A 20,699-nucleotide genomic window follows, 5' to 3' on the forward strand; every position below is an offset into this window, starting at 1 on the left:
GGCTAATTCTATCTTGTTCCAGGGGTAGGCTGAGAAAAAAATCCTTTCTTAGTGATGTGCGTATCGATGCGAGGACCGCAAAATATCGATATTTTGTATCGATTCGTGGGAGTGTATCGATATGCCCGTATCGATACACCTATAGCCAATATCGTATTGTTTATTTATTAATATAAATTTTTTTTTATGGTAAGAAATTTGTCTTCCCATCTTCCTCCACTCAAAAGTAGTAGTGAAAATTTGATATTTTACCCTAGCATCTTAAAAAACACTGGTAAAACCTGTATTTTCAGCTATGTTTTGCAAATAACCTCAAAACTAGGGCCACCATTGATGGAAGTGAGGACCCTCATTATCCAGTGTTTTGTTGATTTAAGTATAGGACAAAAACTGAATATGTAATAAAATGGGATCTGGCACGTACAATCCTTCCTTCGTAAGCGTATGTCCAGTGTACATATGCTCAAAGTCATGGCAAAGGTAACTTGGGAAATTCCTTCTTAGTCAGTTTTAAAGGATTACAAACTATTGCGTGGTATGATAGTTTGACCCGAGTCAGGAATATGTGTAAAGAGTCAGGTCTCTTTTCGCTTTCCACATCACATAATGATATGCAAGCACTCACTACTCTAGTTATGAAATATACTATTTTAAACTTCTAATACTGTAGGGTTTTGTACTAAAACAAGGACAACCCATTCCAATTATAAAGGACATTTAGGTTAAAAGGCATAAATAAAGGAGATATTGAGTAAGTATAATATTTATTTAGTCTTAAAAGTATACAAAAAATAACAACATTAATAAACTCAAAGTCTAACAAGTATTTCTAGACTAAAATTATTCTATAGTTGGAGCTTCCAGCAAAGCTACATTGGAAGGACTATTTACATGCAAAGCAGGACTCATCCACACAGCCTCCAAAGGAGGGTACCAAGACCACTCCTGTCATAAGTAACATACTAAATATTCACATTGTAACCATACCATGAGCTGAATCAGTACAATTTAAAAGTTTTAGGTACATAATAAAAAACAATATTGTGATGTGAAATGGGATTTTTTGTCACATAAACCACAGTTAATGAATAACTGTGGAAAAAGTGTGTACCGTACTTCCCAAACCATCTCGACCCCAAAAGTGTCTAATGGGAATTGGATGATTTGTAATCAAGTTATCATGCTAAATCAATTGAATGGTTGGTGTTTTTTCTTCTGACAAAAAAATTAATCGATCACATGCCCAGTTTATGATACCTACGGTAATGGCTTATTCCCTATATGAAATACCAGTAGGCTATTTAATATGGTGAATTATCTGGCAATCACTCAGTCCTATGTACAAGCACAATTAATTGTGTACCTGTTCAACTAGTCTCTTAGATATTACATGATTCTTTAATCACTATTAAGCCAGTGCTTCAGCAACAGTGATTGCATCAGAATGTGGGGATTTTCTTAGGACTGAAGAAGCAATGCATTTTTTCAATGTATTTTGAAATAAAAAGAGTGTTGAAAAACCAAATTGCTAATCAACACAACCCAATTATATAAATCTAGGTGAAGTCGAGTAAAGTTAGAACAATGTCATCTAATTTCATATTAGTTTTTATCGATAATACACTACATCACAGTTTTAAAGGATTTTTCAAAGTGCTCAAGAAAATATTAATAGTTACCAATTACTAGATATTAACTTAATGTACATTCAAACAATAAATTGATAACGTTTTTACATTTACATCTATGTATAATGTAATTTGTTAATATCATTTATATTTTCTATATTCATAGTGAATATTGAGTAATGCAATCACAGACATCAACCAATGTTTATCATACATTAAAAACTAGAAATGTGTTGATTCTCTTTATCAATTCTCAATATCATTGATTCTTGGACATTGGTATCGATGTTGAGAATCAATCATCAAGATTCGATACTGATACCAATACTCAATAGGTTTCTGAAGTTTGCAAGAAAAATTCATACTTTTGGCACGATTGTTGGTGAGGACAATAATGTTTCTGTGATTACGGCAGGCAATGATGATGTCTACACTGCCTCAGGAGATGATCAGAATTTTGCTACGGTTAAGGATAAAGAAAATAACGTTATAGTTACCGCGGCCGACAATGTTGATGCCTATACAATCGCAGAAGATGTTCATGTTTTTGCCGTGATCATGAAAGATAATGATGATGTTTCCATGACCGATGGAGATATTTAGGATATTGCCGAGATGATCTCAATGTTTCTGGGCCCACTATATATGTTCAATATAGTGCCGCCATAACAAAAGATAGTGATGATGATTCTGTAAAAAATTTTAATCGGCTAGTTAGTTAGCATTTTTCATTGCTGCTTTAATTGGGTGACGTAAATAAAAATTAAAGCAGCAATGAATAATTCTAACTAGCCAATTACAATTTATTACGGGTACAGAACCATCGTCACTGCCTTCCGTTATGGCAGCAAAATGGTTGGGTCGGTGTAGTAAAATAAAGCTATATATAGAAAATTTGGTAGAGTAAAAAAATTATGGTATCAGTATCGAGAATTGATCCATTTTGGTACAGACACAACTCTATTAACAACCTAATATTAACACAAATTGTTTCAAGTATGTGCCACTAACATAGTTTGAAACAATTAAAATAAGTAAAACACAAATTCATCCATGTATATTTCAAAATAACTATACTATAATCCTTACGAAATTAATCAGAAAATAGAAAAAATGTCTTTGAATATATTTACAAAATGTCAGTCTTATACACAAACACAAAAATACAACCTTCTCTTGGCTAAGGTGACATAATAATGGTCTAAGTTCTAATTCTTCCTGCCTTCAAGATAATTTTTCTTCTTAAGATTTTCAATGGCTTAATATATTTAGAACAAGATCCTCTCTTTGCTGCAAAAAATAAAATCCTAAATATTGAATATGGACTATTTAGTTTTAAAATAAATATACAGGTAAAAGTTTGCAAATATTAAAAAAAATGTACAAGGAGCTTAATTCCTATCCTTGTAGATATTAATCCCAATCAGCCAATTGGCCTTTCCTTAACTCCTAAATATTAAAAAAAGCAGTGTGATAATTTAAAAACAAATTTTAATTGTTATTTGATAAAAGTACGAAAAGAACTTGACTAAGTTCATACAACAGCGATAATGATTTTATAAAATTTTAATGATTTTAGACAACAGTTATTGAATAGACATTGTTTCTTGCCTAAAATTATTGCTACTGCTCTACACAGCCACATTTACATTGGTAAATGTGGTTGTCTGACATTCGTTGACGAGTTATTTACATATTTACAACCGGAGACACTATCTATTTACCACAATTAACCCTTGTGGTTGAGAGCTGCATTGCGCGTTGAACGTTTTGCGACCGGAGACGACTTGCGAGTAGTCGTTGTGGGGGCAGGCGCCAAGCGAGCTACAATATACGACGGATTAGTAAACAGAAAGCACAAGGGATGGTGACAGAGACTGGGGAATAAGTTTGAGGGAAGACATTTTGAGGAATAATGCACTGACTCATAACTACTAACTCATTTAAGAATAGGGTTCCAGACAGTTGATAATGCACAAAAAGCTCAAAAAATGAACTTGATATCAAGTGAAACCTCCAAGGGGATCTCCATAAGCACGTGCTATAAATAATAGTTACAGAACTGGAATCAGTCTTGCCAACACAATAGGTAAATAATCATTTAGAATAGCTTTACAAATTACCTGGTATAAAATTTGTTCACCATAAAGCATCACTTCTCGAGTTTTTATTTTATTTCCTTTATAATCGATGAACCAAAGTAGAGGAGTGAATGTTGAGATAAGCAGTTGACTTGAGCGCAAGGGATTTTGATTCCTTGATATTCCTACATAATTTAAATGGGTTTAAACTGCTTTTAATTCATTACTGTAACCAATTGCAATAGGAACAAAGTAAAAATATTAAAATACAGATATTAAGTCTTCGGTTGAATGCAATTGCATTCCAAATAAATAAATTTAACAAATAACCATATTAAATACCTACCAGAATTTCTCCTTGCTACCCTCAGCGTTCGTGCAGTCTCTTTATCTCTGCGCTGCAGCACTTCTTCCATTGCCGGGGTGTTGTATGAAGGTTCTACTGGACTCGGGCAACGGCTGCAGAGCAAACAATCAATGATAAATATCCACTCCAGCGACTTTAACACCGTAACATTCCTGAGCTTACCTCTCAGGCAAAACAACACATGCCTATTGATAAAGTGTTCTATGCAACATGACTTGTTTTCATAGAACTAAAAAAATAAGGTAAATTTGTTCTATGAATATAAATGGAAATTAAACTGTTAGGTCACTTAAATCTTATCTCAAATTAAGATTACTTGCTAAAGCTATACACTGACAATTGCTAAGACTTGCATTCGCTCACCTCGACCAAGTCCCTGAAAGAAAAGTTTGTTAGCAAACCAAGAACCGTTAAAAATAGTTTACCAGACCAGTTACTCACAAAACCTGCAGACAATCCATCTATACCTGGAAAACTAAAAACATTAGTTTCCGAAACTGATTTGGAACCCAAACCCTATACTCACCTTCCCTAAAAAAGGACAAACTTAAAACTGAAAAGGCCTTTACTGACTTACCTCCTCCCTAACAATGACTTACCACATAACTGATGGCTATAAACAGTTGATGAGAGCGAGAAACCAGCAGAAAGCTAGGGAAACAAACACTCAAAACATGGGTTGTAAGAAGAACAACGAATTTTGATGTACAACAGGATTGAACATGCAGACCATAACAGAAACCTGACCGAGAATATAACATAGGCTAATTAACACTTTTATTCCTATCTAATGATACACCTTCAAAAAAAGCAAGGACCAAAAGAAAATACTATTCAAGAACAAGTAGAGCTGTGATTATCGATGAAACGACAATTGGATGACATACCAAACATGAATATCAGGATGAGTGCTTCCTACAAACTTGATGAGTCTGAAATAACAAAAGTGCAACAGAATCATGAAATCAATTTACATGTCACATGATGTTGTACTTACCGGGAAATAAAAATAGATAAAGCAATATGAGAAAGCAAACAAAGAAATCATATTATAAGTGTACACCGCAAGCACACTTCCAACAGTGGGGTAAATTTTGTGTTATGGAATATATACCAGCCAGAAAAATTTACATATATATATTTCCTTTAACTTTTCATAAGGTTAACTATAAAACCAAACTTATTGCAATCCCTATAATATGATGTCCCTGCTTGTTTTCCCATCAACACAACGTGTTGGAAAGGGAATTTCTAAATGAAAAACAAATTTAATTCAATAAATTTGTTTTATTTTAGCATAAAAGTAATAAAATATAAATTTAAGCTAGATACTATAATGAATTTGCTTAACAATACAACCCCCGTGTAATCATAGCCGCAGACCATACCTCTCGCTCCTACTTCGCTTGCCGGATCTGGTGGTTACTACGTCGTCTCTCATACGAGACATGACGGCCAACATGGCTGGAGTGGGATTGTCTAGCGAGCTGTCTGGACTGTGACCCTCAGATTTCTCTAACCTGAGAAAAACACAAGGCATGAAAAACTGTTATATAGGTCAAAGTTTCAAAATATCCACCTATTTTATAAATATTTTTGACAGGTCTTATTCTTGAAGGCATGGCTCGCCACAAATGTTCAAGCACCCCTCTCATAAGAAAAAGTTTCTAAAAATTACATATCTGTTGGATTGGGAAAAGTAACAAATATTCAAATTATTATAAAGAAATAAGAAACCATGTTAACAAAAAAAACAATATATTGAAAAAGTAAACAGAATAAAATAATAACATATGATAAATATACACATATGATTAGGGGTGGGCGAGTACTGTACTCGACCTCGAGTGCGGACAATCGGAGTCGACTAGTTATAAAAAGTGTCACTTCACAATCTTCTACGCCTGTATTTAATAAATGATATTTGTTTTTGTGTTGATGTCTTATTTAATCCCCATTCCTACAAAAAAACAACTATCTAACTTCTTATATAGGCTAGTTCAGCGTAACAATCAAACATCTTTTTTCTCTTATGTTAAACGGTAATGTCTTAGAGTACAATAGGTGGTGAATAGGTATACAACAAATTGGTAAACAATCAGTTAGGCTACTACATTTTATTGGCTTACCTTTTTTAACTATCTAGGTTAGCCAGCTACCCTAACACCTTGGTTTCTTCTTCTGAATTAGAGATATTACATCTTCTCAACTTGATTTTTCTTGTTGAGGATTTAACAAATCTTATATGATACAGCTCTGTTTATTCAGCAAGATTTTGCTGGAGTGCAGTATTATTATTATTTACCTGATGGGAGAGTCTTGCTCCAACTTGTTCGCGGCAGCCGCACAATGAAGCTTCTTCCTAATCATCTTTTCTGGATCACTTGCCAAAACCTTTGCCCAGTTAAACTCATTTTTTGATCTCAACAACGGCAATGTGTTGGCTACATTCCTTGTCATCCTGTAAACACAATCACAATACATTATTGTAACTAACCTTTCAACTCTTTTGACACTAAGCAAGCAGCAGAAATTGGCACATTAGGTAACTACACTTTTAAAAAATTAACCTAACAAATTTCTTTTTAAAAATTTATTGACTGTTATCATTTTAAAATTAAAACAAGGTGTAGAGTTTAAGCGTACCTATTAAGATTTTTGACAACACAGGGCTCTCTCGAGGGCTGGACACACTTCTTTTTGGCACAAACGCCCTTGTTTTCCGGCTCATACAAGGGCTTCCTCTGGAAAACATTCACATAAATTATGTTAGATAGATGTTAATAAATGTCTAACTAAGAACATGTTTACATTATTTATCACATTACTCATTATGAACTCTGTTAATAGAAATAAGAATGTTGTTTAGGGACCTCTACCATGTTTGCATAATTGATAAGATTACCTTGACAGTAACGTGTCTGATAAAGGATAAGACTATCAAATTCATTTGATTATAGTTTGCTCTTTTAAATTAGGAATAAACATTTTTTTTAATACACTACCGATAATAGTTATATTTTTTATATGAAAGGTTTTTTCCCTCTAAACAAACATTCAAGTTTATAAATGAGCTCTGAAAAAAATGTGAAAACAAATAATGTATACCTAAATTGTAAAAATATGAAAACAAAAGTAGGCTTAAAATTAAAACTTGTAACTTTATTTCAAAGATGGTTTCAAATAACATCCTAAAGAATGTTCTAATTTATTGAAACTGCCTCTTCACCTACTAAGCAAATGATCGTTGCACTCTTTGACAGCAAAAAACTTTACCTTTTTGGCTGTCTTTCTGGCGTGAGAATGGAAAGTGAGTTTTCCGTCGTCTTGATACCCAGCCTCTCTGATTGCTTGGCGGAATAAACGTTTGCAGTATTTGTAGTCAGGCTGCGTCTCAAACCCCAGATGTGCCACATATTGTAAGTAGTGATGTAGAACGGCTAGATGGCAAAAAAAGATTGTTATTACATAAGCAACTACTGTTATAAAAAAAGAGGTTTCGTAAAACTTAAAGTACTACCTAATGATAGTTCTACATCAAATTTTGAAAATTAACTGCAAACTCCTTCCAGTTTTAGGAAGTGCACAGGTACTTGCAAATAAATTAATACAGATGTGTAGAACATTAGTAGACAATTAATTAGTAAAATGCAAGTTAAAGGATGAATGAGCTAGGCCTATTACATGATCCTGTACATTTTACTTATATGTTCAATAATTGTTATGTCAACTGCATTCCTAAGTCATGCTCTTTCCTGCAAAAACCTAGGCCAGCTTAAGGCATTATTAGTCTTCGCAAACATTTTAATATGTACCTTATAAAAACACATTTAAATTAATTGTGTTATTGTTTTGAGTGGCATACGGCAGTCTAGTTAGATTTTTTATGAAAGGCTTTGACCCTACAGTACAATCGCTGAAAAATATTAGCATTCCACCTTTTAAAACTGTTACAATAATAACTTTAACTACTTTGCCCTTTTGATTATAGATCAATATAATAACACATCACCCGAAAATCAATTTAGGCAGATGGAAATTTGCTTAGATGGCAGGTTTGCTGCGGCGGGGGTATTTGGTTTCACCATTATTTTTTCAGATACTAAATTGTTATATAGCTAATGGTAGGACTAGTATGGCCAGAGTCAGGCTATACTATTAGAGTGATGTACGCTTACCAGGAGCGTGGTCGGGCTTGAAGCAGTTGTTGAGGAAAGTAGTGATGTTGTTCATGGCTGCTATCTTGGCCTCCTTCACCTCTTCCAGGTCAGTGTTGCCCTCCCAGGGTAGCCTCCCACACAGCCACTGGACCAGGTTGTATCCCAGAATCTCTAGATCACCTCGTCTAGAATGTACTGCAAACAATATACCATAAACATTTTGTCATTAGCGCTAAGAAATTCGTTTTTTTTTTCAGACAAATCAATATCCAAAGCAGGTCTAAATGAGGCATCAGGAGATTTAGGTTATTCATTATGTAATTAGTTTATATATTGTTTAAATAAATATATGGCATATTTATTATCTATAAGTATAAAAGAGGATGTTTGTATATATATATATATATATTTATTTATTTGTTTGGCAGTGATAAACTCAGACACCGCTGAACCGATTGCCACGAAACTTGGTACATACGTGTAGAATTTCATGGAATAGGTTTATACACCATCAATTTCGTGATCCGTCCAATCGGCTCCGCCCCAGTGGCCTGGAGCTTCCCATGTTAGCCTTATGAGAAATGGAATTAATGAATCTTAACAGCTGTTTCAATTAAACAAGTTGGTTCTGTTCTATGATGTTCAATAGCATTAAAGTTACAAGGATTACCAACAGGGTGCAGCACTATTATTTCTTTTACATTTATGACAACAGCTAATTTGCAACCAAAAGGTGAGTGAGCGTAGCGAACGAACTTCAACCTGGAGGCGAGTTAGCATAGCGAACGAGCTACCCTGAGTTAATATATAAATCATAAATATATTTGTATATAAATATAAGAAATATATTTGTAGTAGGTCCTCATTATCCACGATAATGAGTGACTGAAAATCGTGGATAATGCAAACCTAACCTAAAATGACCGGGAAATAGTTAACATTGATATTGTACCCACCTCCAATGTGAGCGTCGCGTGAAGTGAACTCCAGAGTGCCGTCGTGTGCACGGCGCTCGTCGTGCCGGTACTCCTTGTGTTTGCCGTCTCTGTAGAGGTATCGTGTGGCTAGTCCATAGTCCAGGAGATACACTGGTGCCTGACACTCCAGACCTAGCAGTAGGTTCGACCCTTTGATGTCTCCATGAATGTAGTCGTGGCAGTGGATATACTCTAGTGCGTCCATCTACAAAATTGTACTTTTGTTTGGAAGGCCTACTCTTTTTACAAAAACTGGTTTTTAATATAAACAAATAACATTGCAATAATTTAAGATGGTGCAAAAACTGAACAAGTTATTAAAGATTTGACAAAATATTAATAAGTTTTTTTTTCTATGGTGTTCTGCACTTTTATAATGTTTCTAATGTAATCTTTTGCTTGTCGGTTAGCATTCAATAAAGGAAAGCTATTCTATTTTATTTAGCTTACTTACTTAGACTTTACTTTATTCAAGCATATTCATTGTGGCTACGATTGCTACGAATAAAGGAATATTTGAACTAAATTCTTAGCAGCCTCTGTATCAATATTGATCTGAAATGACTAAAAAGCTCAGTAAAAACATCTAAAATCAACTTTTAAAATGTCCTATCTAAATTGGCCTAGTGCTTTATTTTGGCTGCAGACTGATGTCATCACAATTAATTATTGAATACATATAGCAGTTGAAAACATAATGCATAGTTCTTATCTGCGTATGGACACTAGCTGTAGGAGGGTATTAAGTTCCACACACTCAGAGAATAGCTACATTTTACGGTTCATGGTGCTCAGCCTTGGTAACTCTACACCTGTTTCGTCTACAATTACTAACATCTACACACGAGAGACTACAATGTTGTCACAGGCGTTACCTTTCAATTTTTTTCTCTAGAAGTTTGTAACTGTTAATGTATATTTATCTAATGATTCCCTTTCTTCTTGTTTGAAAAAGCATAAAATTAAATAAGACTCTTATAGTGTAATACAAAACATTTAATAGCTTGTTAATGTTAGTAGGCTACCTTGTTTTACACACAGCAGCATTATTATGGGGAGTTATGCTAGAGATTAACTTAATTAAATGAATACAGATATTAACAAATATGTCTAGTCTACTTACAATATATGAGGCCAGTGTAAAAGCAGTCTTGACATGAAACTTTCTACCTTGACGGATAAATACTTTTTCTACATCCAGTCCAAACCTGAAACAAAACTTCCAGTCAATATTTAAAAAGTTTAACATAGTCAATTATATAGGCTACAGGTTATCAGAAATAAGAAATAAATTAACATTGTAGGGGAGGCCTACCAAAACACTGACCAAGAGTATTTGTAGAAAAAGGATGTTCCACAAATAGGTCTGTGTTGTATTACAGTAGAACCTCGCTAATCCGTCACCCACAGGACCGGGAGCATGGTCGGAACAGCAAAGAGGTCGGGTTATCAGAGGAACTTGTTTATTGACATAAAACGTAGTAAAACTGTATTTTGAACAGCCCACAAATAGCTGATAACCACGGATAATCGAACATGACATAAAACAGTTATATCCAACTCATAAACACACCTAATACTAACTGTATAAATGGACTTTAATGGGATAATTTGCATAGTACATTATAAAAATACAATTAGAATGCTATTGCGCTATCATGATAATTATTTTAGGCCTATGTCATTGACCTTGGTTCAGTAATAAAATCTGTAGCGTTTAAAATCACAGCTTTTTCAAACTTTTACTCAAACAAACAAATTACCAAACATTGTACAGCAAAATTAAGAACAGAAAAATAGAAAGTCTAGTAAGCTACTGCTAGTCATAAGCCACTGCTACGCTGTTTCAGGACATAAGAATGTTGATAAAGAGTTTGTCTGACTCTATTCTTTGTAAACAATTTACATGTGACAGAATAAAGAAGTTTTGTATTTGAATAAAACATAGATAACGCATAAAAAAGTATCAAATAATAGTAGCCTAATTATAGCATAACAACAGTTGTAAAATACACTGATTCTTGCGTACTATGATAATATTACTTGAATGTAGCCTACCTACTAACTTTTATTTTATTTGAAATCAGGTACAAAAAATCTTGTTTGGTGTCAAAGTCTTCTAGGGCTTATGACAGATTAAGTTGAACAGACTTAATTAAGAAACATTAGTTCAGACAATTTTGAGATAAATTGGGAAAAATTAAACACACACTAGTTATCATAGTGAACCATGGAACACCTAAGGTATAGCATTTTTAAAGTAGGTAAGCAAGTTGAACTCTCTGTCCTAAATCAGTCCTCACTTCAGTTGAATATTTCACGACTTTAGTTAACTTGTAAAAATTACAGTAAGAGGACACAGAACCTCAAAAAATTAAGAAAAAACAAAATTCCATTTACGATAGGCCTAAAGGAGCACATGCTACATTATCAAGGTTCTACTGAACTAAACGGAAAAAGCATTTTGCTACATAAAGGAGAATCGCCCACCTGGGAAGGACGAGGAACCTATAATGTTCTCCGTCATAATGGTGTGAGCCGGTGCCTAGGAAGTGGGGCATCCCTAGAGCTCTCATGTTGCGACGAGCCACCCACTCATTGATCATTTCCATTTGAGCTGTTCGGATGTAGAAGTTCTTCTCAACAAACAATGGACCATTGGTGTGCCGTTCAACTTTAATGACAAAAGGAGCATCCTCTCTAACTGGTTTGTTGACTTCGTCTGAAGCTGTGAAGAAAATACAGACTCTGTCAATAAATTGATTGTTCTTTAGAAAAAGAATTTGATGAACCCTTTTGTTTTAAGAAATTTATAAAGCAATCACTTTTTAGAGATGTCCAAAATTGAACATGGTGTTTCAACCTGTACTTGGCAACGTTACTTTTAATATAGGCTATTCACAGTTCAAATCTTTTGGATTTTGTGTACTATTTTGATACATACCCTTGGCATGTTTTAAACATGGAATGTTCTTATAACTAGATAGAAGGTGGAATGGGTTAGTTAACACCATATGAACACTGAATCAACTTTTCCCATGCAGCCTAGGTTCAAATTTACATTTTCAAGGTCATAAGGATCAGAACTAAGTTATTTGAGCTTTACCCAAGTAAATCTCTCCAAATCCTCCAAGCCCAATAGACCTTCCTAGCCGCCAAGTCTTTTGTGCTGAGTCAGTGAGTAGTTCTCCTTCACTAATGGGGTCAGGCAGACGGACACCATTAGGAGCTATCCTCTTCTTGGGTACTTCTTGAATAGGAATCACTGGTTTCTTAGGTGCCATGTAGCTCAGTTGTTTAAAACACTGAAACAGCAACACTGCTCTTATTTAACCACAAAAATAAGACAATACTAAAAACTAACAGTAGGCTATATTTTTTGCCATCTCTCTTTTATGTGGGTCAATCCGTTTAAATAATTTAATGCCAAATCACTAGGTAGACCCTACCATTAGGCCTATTTGAAAATTAATTTTTATTGTATCTTGCGACTAGTTTTAAATCTTTAACAAACGGTATGCCAGGCTTGAGCCTATGTCAAACACACAAACACCATAGTTTATGTTGTGTAAAATTCAATATTCACCAAGTTGGTCCAAGCCATTAGGAAAATAATGACAAGGTTAAAAAAATGTCAAAAATGGACTAGGTTCAAAAGTCAAAAATATATGTGACACAAATTTATTAAATATAGTAAGCCTATGTCAGAGATTAACTTAACCCTTACCGCGCTACAGATATGTCGGGTGGCCTTGACTGTAACGCTATATATACCTAAAAAATACATTTTCCAAAAAGTCAAAGCTGAATATTTTTTTTATAATTATAACAATATAACCAACGTAATAAGCCAATATAATAGCGAACGTAGCAGAGAACGAAGTTTTCTGTGGAGTCTGCGAGCTAACCAAACACTTGCGAGTTAGTTCGTTCACAGCGCTGGCGTCTCTCATAGCAAAGACCGGCAAGTGTAGGGCGCCGCCATTTTGAACAATTAGAGGGCGGGGAACGTTGTTATTGTGATTTTCCATCACGTGATTTTAAGTTCTCCAATAGCTGCTGCACTCTATCGGCAAAACTGGGAACTACAAGGACCAGCCAATGCACTCTGTATTAAAGGCGAGTATAGTCGTCTATGGCGTTTTGAGCAAAGGGAATTTCGACGAGTATATTCTTCTACAGCGCGGTAAGGGTTAAGACTTCTTACTTCTTGGTTATATGTTTATCTTATTTTCTGATTACATTTTGTCGTAACTTAAATTAGGCAATATAGCCAAGAAATAATTACAGTTTGGGAACACTCAATGAAAACTGAACCAATTAAGTTTTTAAGCTAATTAAAGTATGCCTAATGATAGTTAAAGATATAACGAGGGAACGATTTCAACAAATTTAACTGTTACGGCCTCAATAGGTTACCTTAAACCCCAGCTATTATTTTTTAAATTTAGCTACCGGAACATATTATTACTGTGCTAGATAAACCTTAAGGTAGGTAGACGGCAAGTAAGAAGTGACTGTAACCGCACACTGACACTGTCATAGCTGCAACAGTACACCGCAGTTACCGTACACGTATACGTTTGAAGGGACATTAGCTGTCTGTGTGACTGTCACGCCGTAACTTCGTTGAAACCGTTACAGGCCATCATGGTTTGATCGACACGTTACAGCATTGACTATTACAGATATTAAAAGGAAGTTATGTCGCAACAGGACTCACATAGTCTATTCAGATCTTTTTTCTTTTAACTGAACACTTTATATTGTTATAGGCCTACTTCAATTCTTGTTAGGCTATTATAAATGATAAAGACATTTTGGTTCTTTCCTGTTAAAGAGAACACTCATTATTATAAATGAATTTTTTTGATAAATCGATATTTTATTTTTTGATCCGATATATCAATATTTTAAACATCTTTGCCACCAAGACTGATATTCGATTGTTTTTCCTTTTCTGTCAGATTTTTTACCAAATTCAACACGATGTTTTAAAGGATTTGATGGGTCGCCGGATTTCTACCCCCGGATATTTACCCCCATGAAAAAACGCCTACGTCATTTTGACGTCATGAGGGGCGGGGCTTATACACGTTTGAGAAACAGCCCGCGACTGGAAATCTACCCCCGGCCATCTACCCCCAGACATCTACCCCCGGACATCTACCCCCGGACATCTACCCCCGGACATCTACCCCCGGACATTTACCCCCGGACATCTACCCCCGGAAATCTACCCCCGGAAATCTACCCCCCGTGGTCAGCTCTGCCGTGTATCGGCCAATATCCATTATGTTGTATAATTGATTTTATAAATTGCTTTACCTTCTTATATCCAGTAGTAAACATGCGATATGTCGATGTCTGTTTTAACATTATCCATATTTATAATTCAATAAGTTGTAAAAAAAAAATATAGTTGTAAAAAATATATTTAGCAAACAAAAACAACAACACCATCGGTGACTCATGGAGCCAGTCTATGTGCTACGTGACTGTTCGGGCTTTAACTGATTAGGCCTAATAAGGATTTTGCGGGGGAGGTGTGAGATCTAAATAATGTTCAATCGATTCCTAGAAAGATGCACGCAAGGTACTGTTACTCCCAAAGTTACCGGCTGGCGATAACACATATTTCTCTATAAAAACAAATGCACCCGAAGAAAACTCCGTGGTGTCACAGATGAAGGGTTAAATGCGTTTTAAGATAAAAACAGAAGTGATATGGATCGTTTCAAAAGAAAACATCGATAATAATTAAATTAATGTTCCCTTTAACAGGAAAGTACCAACATTTTAAATTATAATGTGTTTTTTTTTTTTTATTCCTTGAAAAGGTTTGATCCCTCTCAGTTACTAACATTTGGCTGTTAGATAATTCCATTCTCATTATGTACAGTAGATCTAACTCTCTACTTGAAATGCCGTCCCTGACTGAGTAAATGTGCAAGTAACCATTCAATCATGAGCTTAAAGTTGTTCAATGTATTGCACTCTGGGTCAAGAGCGTTGTTTGAGTTGATTTTTAAAGATCTGCTATATAACTAACTGGGGCTTGTTGTACATCCTTGTTATGTGATTAAATACTTTTTGTTAAGTAAAAGTTGTTAAGTTTAGATGTTTTAATAGTTTATCTAACTTAGTACATTCCACCCAGCCTATAGCTTTCTTTTTTACTAATAAATTGTTATCTGTTATTTTATTGTCTGTTATATTAACTTATTAATCTAGTCTGGGTTACTGTGTAACCCTATGTTACCATAACATGTGACCATGGTAAAAGTTATTGCAAGATTGTTTTGCTTAAGAACGAAAGGATTTCTGATAATACCAAAAATAAAAGGGGTTTTTTTATTGTATTTAGGCTAGTTGTATTATCAGTCAAGAAACAAGAATAAGGTACCTAACGACCTAACTTAACTTAGTCTAATAATAAGAGATTGAACTTTTACTACTTATGTTATATTGAATTTGTTTACCTTTATCTTCCAAAATTAACTTAGGCTACCTATTTTAAGAACTTTCTTCCTTTGACACTTTTGAAGAAAACGCCTATTTCACCCTGAAAATTGTGTTTGAAAATCGAGAAAAGCGCTAGAAATTGGCAATTTTAGGTAGGGCCTACTAACAACTTTTTTTTTCTTTTAATGGTAGGCTTATCTTTCTTATTGTTTCGGCCATTTCAATCACTTTTTTTGTAGGTAAGTAGCCTACTGGTAAACACCTAAGTTAGGCTATTTCACCCCGAAAAACGCATTTGAAATATGGAAAAGGGTAACACATTATTAACGCAATATGTGTGTAAAATCACTAAATATCGACACACATTTGACCGTCAAGTGTCAATAACTTAATACTAACCTAACCTAAACTTGGTATACCAAAATCGGTCATTTTTGACCCTTTGCTAACCTAAACATGGGTTAGGTTGGATTTAGTTATGTTGGATTACATGTAACACATTCGCTACCTACCGAGCGTCGCATATAGGCCTATGCGACACCACAATCATTGCCATGGACTGAGGTCGGCTGTAGGTATAGGTAACTAGTTATATTTATTTTGTTTAATGTTTTTTTAATGTTTCATTCTTTTATGTATTTATTCGTGTCCGTATTGTGTTTATCTTCTGACGATGTTAACAACTGATCAACTCGACACTAAGTATGTACCTGAAGCTGACGATGGTGTTTTAACACCGAAACATGTCCTGAATAGACATATTTTATTGAGCTGTGGCGGGAATTACGTAAGTAATTTAGTCTTACATTATTATTTTTTATCTAAAAAATAAATTTATAGCCTAAGTTAGCCTATCACCTAAGTTAAGTTACTAAGTTAAATGGATCAGGAGGGTATGTCTGTAACTAAATGCTAAACAGAAATACCTAAACGGGTTACTGTCACCTAATTTATAATTACCAACCAGTCAAGGAACGGTAGAACGTTTTACTGAAAAGTAGACGTAATTTCCATCCTTAGCAGAGACTTGCTCATGGGAGTAATCACGGTCATGTGAGACGATTACCGAAGACGCAGAGATTGCAAGTTTTGCCGTTGTTGCAAGATACGATTATACCGATAACCCGAGGACTGTGTCCGCCAATAAGGAAATACGGCCCTGATCCCACCTTTTGGTTCCCCGACCATGGCCGGGGTCTGTCATGGTCGGATATGAGGGGTTCTACTGTACAATATTCTAAGCCAAAGGCCTCTGTTTTGTGAAATTTAGGACGTCTTCCATAGGCTATCAAAGAAACCATTTGTTCCCTTGATTATGAGGTCTAGGACCCATGTAGGCCTATAAGTTATGTATAAGTTAATTCTAAAAGAATAATAAAATAAAGTAGCCTATAGTAAAAAAATAAAATAAAGAAGAATAAAAACTAAGCCTAGCCTAGGTCTAGTAAACACTGATAGCCTATAAGTTAACATGGTCTTAACCATTATAAGTTACCATTTGGCAACATGACTAGAGACTTAGGCCTACCTCAAAACTAAGACTATGTACAGACCTACGCTTTGTTCATCAAACTTCATTTCAACTTTCTCTTTCAAAGCCCATTTGAAAATCTAGCTTAGTAGCTTACTTTTGACATCTAACTTATAATAGAACAGTAAACTCATTCATGTAGCCTGAGCACAGCAATAGTAATTAAAAATAAAACTATTCTAAACGAGATCCTAAAGAATAAACCTATAAAACCTCTCATATTCGCGAAAACAGCCAGTTATTTAACTGGAATATGACTCCCTAAAAGTACATTTAAAAATCAATATTTTACTTACAGTTTAGAGAGAAGTACACCATATACTAACAATTTAGAAACTGTACGTTATAAATATAGTAATTTTGACGTTGTTCTCAAACAATTTCAAGTGCTCTAACCATTACAAAACAATATAACTTAACAATCACTTTTCACCGGATCATATCACACACAAAGTACGTGAAATCTGTTTTGCTCTAGAAAATGGCGACGACGACGACACGAAACGACAAGAAACGACTCCCGACGAGATAGAAGAAGAAGATTACAAGAATTTGACGCCTGCTTCTTGACTACAAACTGCTCAGATTTCCTTCCACTGGTAATGATCTTGACTGGTTTGAGGCCAACAAGTTTTTAAAACGATATACGTACACAAATAAAACCTAAATTTGTTTATTTGATTTACAATGGCAAATGGGATTATGAAAACGCGATTGACTACCTACCTATATTTTATTTATACCTTCTATAGATTCAATCAAACACCCATTTAAAAACATACTTGATACTTATTTTTTTTCAATCTGGTTTTTTTTTGTAGGTGGTGACGGTGGCGCTTTTCTGTTCACAATTTTTGTTTATTATTAAACAATAATGTTGAGGTGAAATAGCTGTATGTAGCAAAATATTCCATAAATCATTGCTTCTCTCATATTACAGTAATTATAGCCATTGCCAAAACCATAGTTTAGATAAAACCAGATAAAACATTCCTCCTTTAAGTTAGTCCCTTGCGTTGTTTTTCCAGCCAAATTATATAACCCCAAGAGTAAAGTCTGTTCCGTTGGCTCTGGTTCAAGGCATAACAAATCAGCCAATTGTTGGTACACCCCTGAACTGAGGAGGACGAGAAATTACATGGCTTTTGTTCATGACCTGTATAAGGGCTCCAGTGATATGTGTAGGAAAGGGCAGCTCTATTCTCTTTATTTGGAGATCAAGATGAACTATAGGGTTAGAGTCAATGTGGCCAAGAAATCCTTTAATGCAGAATCCATCCTTAGTGCCCCTAACCCATGTAAAGCTGCGTGGGACATTATCAATAAAGAAAGAGCGCCAGGTCCCGGGCCTAAAATCCAAGCATCCCCTGATGAGTTAAATGAATATTTTACAAGTGTGGCTGGAAACATCATCTCTGATCTACCTGTGTTGCAGACGGATCCTCTGGATTCTGTGCCGGACTACTCCTCCGTCCATTCATTTACCTGCTGGAATAGGGTGAGTGTAAGAGAGATATCCCAAATGATTAAGAATTTCAAAGACTCCAAGAGCCAAGATGTCTATGGCCTTTCTACACATGTTCTCAGGGCTGTTGCAGATCTCGTGGCCGTTCCTCTCACGCACATGGTCAACTTGTGCCTGGCTCATGGATCTTTTCCGGGCTCTCTCCCAGACAGCACACTTTCTCCTCAGGACATCCCACGGATATTGCGACAGGATATGCAAGATATCCCATAGTGGTCCTATGGTCAACTTGGGATATCACAGGATATCCACAGGAATGCGTAATGTCCCCGCCCGGGGATGTCCTACGGATAAGCTCACACGCATATCCGTGGGACATCCGAGGTCATCCCAGGGTTGTCCTCAGGACATTCTCAGGACATATGGGACTACTATGGGATGTCCCTGGGATAAAGTGTGGTCTGGGCCTGAACATAAAAAACACAAAATAATATAGATTTAGTATGAAAAGCTTAATTATAAGTTTAGTAAATTGATTAAATAGTTAATAAACACAAATTTTGAAGAAAAAAACGAGAAAAAAGTTTTTGGCCCAGACGGGTTTCGAACCTGGTACCTTCGCCTTGTGAGCCTCTTACCTTACCTCCTGAGCTATCTGCGCTTGTTGATTATGGGTGTTTTCAAGTTGTTAAAGAGTAGCCAACAGTTGCAATGGTCGCAATACTTAAAATATTTTTGATACTACAGTATAGGCTATATATGATTCTGTTAATCTGTTTAGGCCTCAAGTAGTTGAATTGTTTTTCTGGTAGTTGGAGAGGATACTGGTATTTGAATATAGATTATTTAATCACCATTAGATTAGCACTGTAATAATTGATTGTTATATGATTAAAATTAGTTTTTTGTTGTTTTATTAATTTAAAGTTAGAATTAAATTCACATTTCACACAACTATGATAGAACTCTAGTTTTCCTGAACTCTGTGGTAGTAATATGTCAGTAAAGTAAAGTCAACCCTTGCTAGCCATAGTATTAACAAGACATATTTTCAATCTGGGAAACCTTAAACTTTTAAAATAAATTATAAAACCTCAACATCTTAATGCGTGGGAATCTTATTTTTAGAAAAAAAGAAACAGACCAAAATTATTTGTTAAATAATGAAGACGGCCCAATTATAAATTCGGAATTACTGAAAATAAATACATCAAGAACAACACTGTAACATATCCAAAATTCAAAAGATTAATTTTTCTAATATTATTTTTTATTTTTCCAATATCCTTTAAATCATCTGTTTTAACTTTGTTTAAAATTAATTTATTAAGTAAATATTTACTTTCTGTACTAGTGTAAACACAGCCTGAAGATGGAAACCAAGTTTCTGAAAGCACTAGTGAAAAAAACAAATTATTATATATTGGCCTTGTTGAACATTTAAATTTAGATATACTGTACATTTCATCAGTGGTAGTATTTTTTCTTCAGTTTGTTACCGGGACATTACGGGACATTACAGGATATCCAGTGGATTTTTTACATGTCCCGGGATGTCATGGGACATTCTGGGATATCCTATGGCATTCGTACATATCCCGGGACTTTACAGGATATCCTGAGGTTAACTTACAAATCTCGGGACATTACGGTATATTGTAGGATATCCTGTGGATTTCGTACTCGTCCCGGGATTTTGCGGGATATCCTGAGGATAGCGCACATATCCCGAGACATTCTCAGGACATATGGGACTACTACGGGATGTCCCTGGGATAAAATGTGCTGTCTGGGAAAGAAGGCCCGTACTGTGCCCATCTTCAAGAAAGGGAACCCTACACTGATGGAAAATTTTCGCCCCATTTCTATCCTCCCTATCTTTTCTAAGGTGATGGAGACTGTGATGAAGAGACAACTCCTCTCATACTTTGAAAATAATGGCCTACTGGTGGACTCACAGCATGGCTTTCGTAGTGGTCGATCTATTACCTCCGCACTCCTGAGCCTGGTCGACACCATATCCCA

General features: G+C 35.1%; 1 protein-coding gene across 3 annotated transcripts; it reads right to left on the reverse strand.

The window, feature by feature from the left end:
- Positions 1 to 747: 747 nt before the first annotated feature.
- On the reverse strand, positions 748 to 17,695 carry LOC128999406 (serine/threonine-protein kinase VRK1-like). 3 transcript variants are annotated; one of them, XM_054425904.1, is made up of 13 exons: positions 17,506 to 17,695; positions 12,320 to 12,518; positions 11,704 to 11,941; positions 10,337 to 10,421; positions 9,193 to 9,418; positions 8,255 to 8,431; positions 7,353 to 7,516; positions 6,723 to 6,820; positions 6,382 to 6,537; positions 5,465 to 5,596; positions 4,056 to 4,168; positions 3,353 to 3,452; positions 2,743 to 2,918 (listed from the first exon to the last, which is right to left on the reverse strand). In XM_054425904.1, the coding sequence occupies exons 2-12, from the start codon at positions 12,495 to 12,497 to the stop codon at positions 3,358 to 3,360; spliced, it is 1,662 nt and encodes a 553-aa protein (XP_054281879.1). In that variant the 5' UTR covers positions 12,498 to 12,518; positions 17,506 to 17,695; the 3' UTR covers positions 2,743 to 2,918; positions 3,353 to 3,357. The 3 variants fall into 3 exon arrangements, with proteins under 3 accessions (XP_054281880.1, XP_054281878.1, XP_054281879.1); XM_054425905.1 differs by lacking the exon at positions 3,353 to 3,452 and having other exon boundaries at positions 748 to 2,918; XM_054425903.1 differs by having other exon boundaries at positions 748 to 3,452.
- Between the last annotated feature and the right edge of the window lie 3,004 nt (positions 17,696 to 20,699).

The sequence above is a fragment of the Macrosteles quadrilineatus genome, unplaced genomic scaffold (assembly GCF_028750875.1).
Source record: "Macrosteles quadrilineatus isolate MER2022 unplaced genomic scaffold, UCM_ALF_1.0 Scaffold_8__2_contigs__length_117827958, whole genome shotgun sequence".
Lineage (NCBI taxonomy): Eukaryota > Metazoa > Arthropoda > Insecta > Hemiptera > Cicadellidae > Macrosteles > Macrosteles quadrilineatus.

Bases quoted from the DNA above. Each gene is read 5' to 3' on its own strand.
- LOC128999406 (XM_054425903.1), bottom strand. From the start codon at position 12,497: ATGGCACCTAAGAAACCAGTGATTCCTATTCAAGAAGTACCCAAGAAG. The intron at 9,419-10,336 runs GTAAGTAGACTA...ACAATTTTGTAG, and splicing joins TTACACTGGCCTCATATATT to ATGGACGCACTAGAGTATAT. The intron at 6,538-6,722 runs GTACGCTTAAAC...TTGTGTTTACAG, and splicing joins GTTGTCAAAAATCTTAATAG to GATGACAAGGAATGTAGCCA.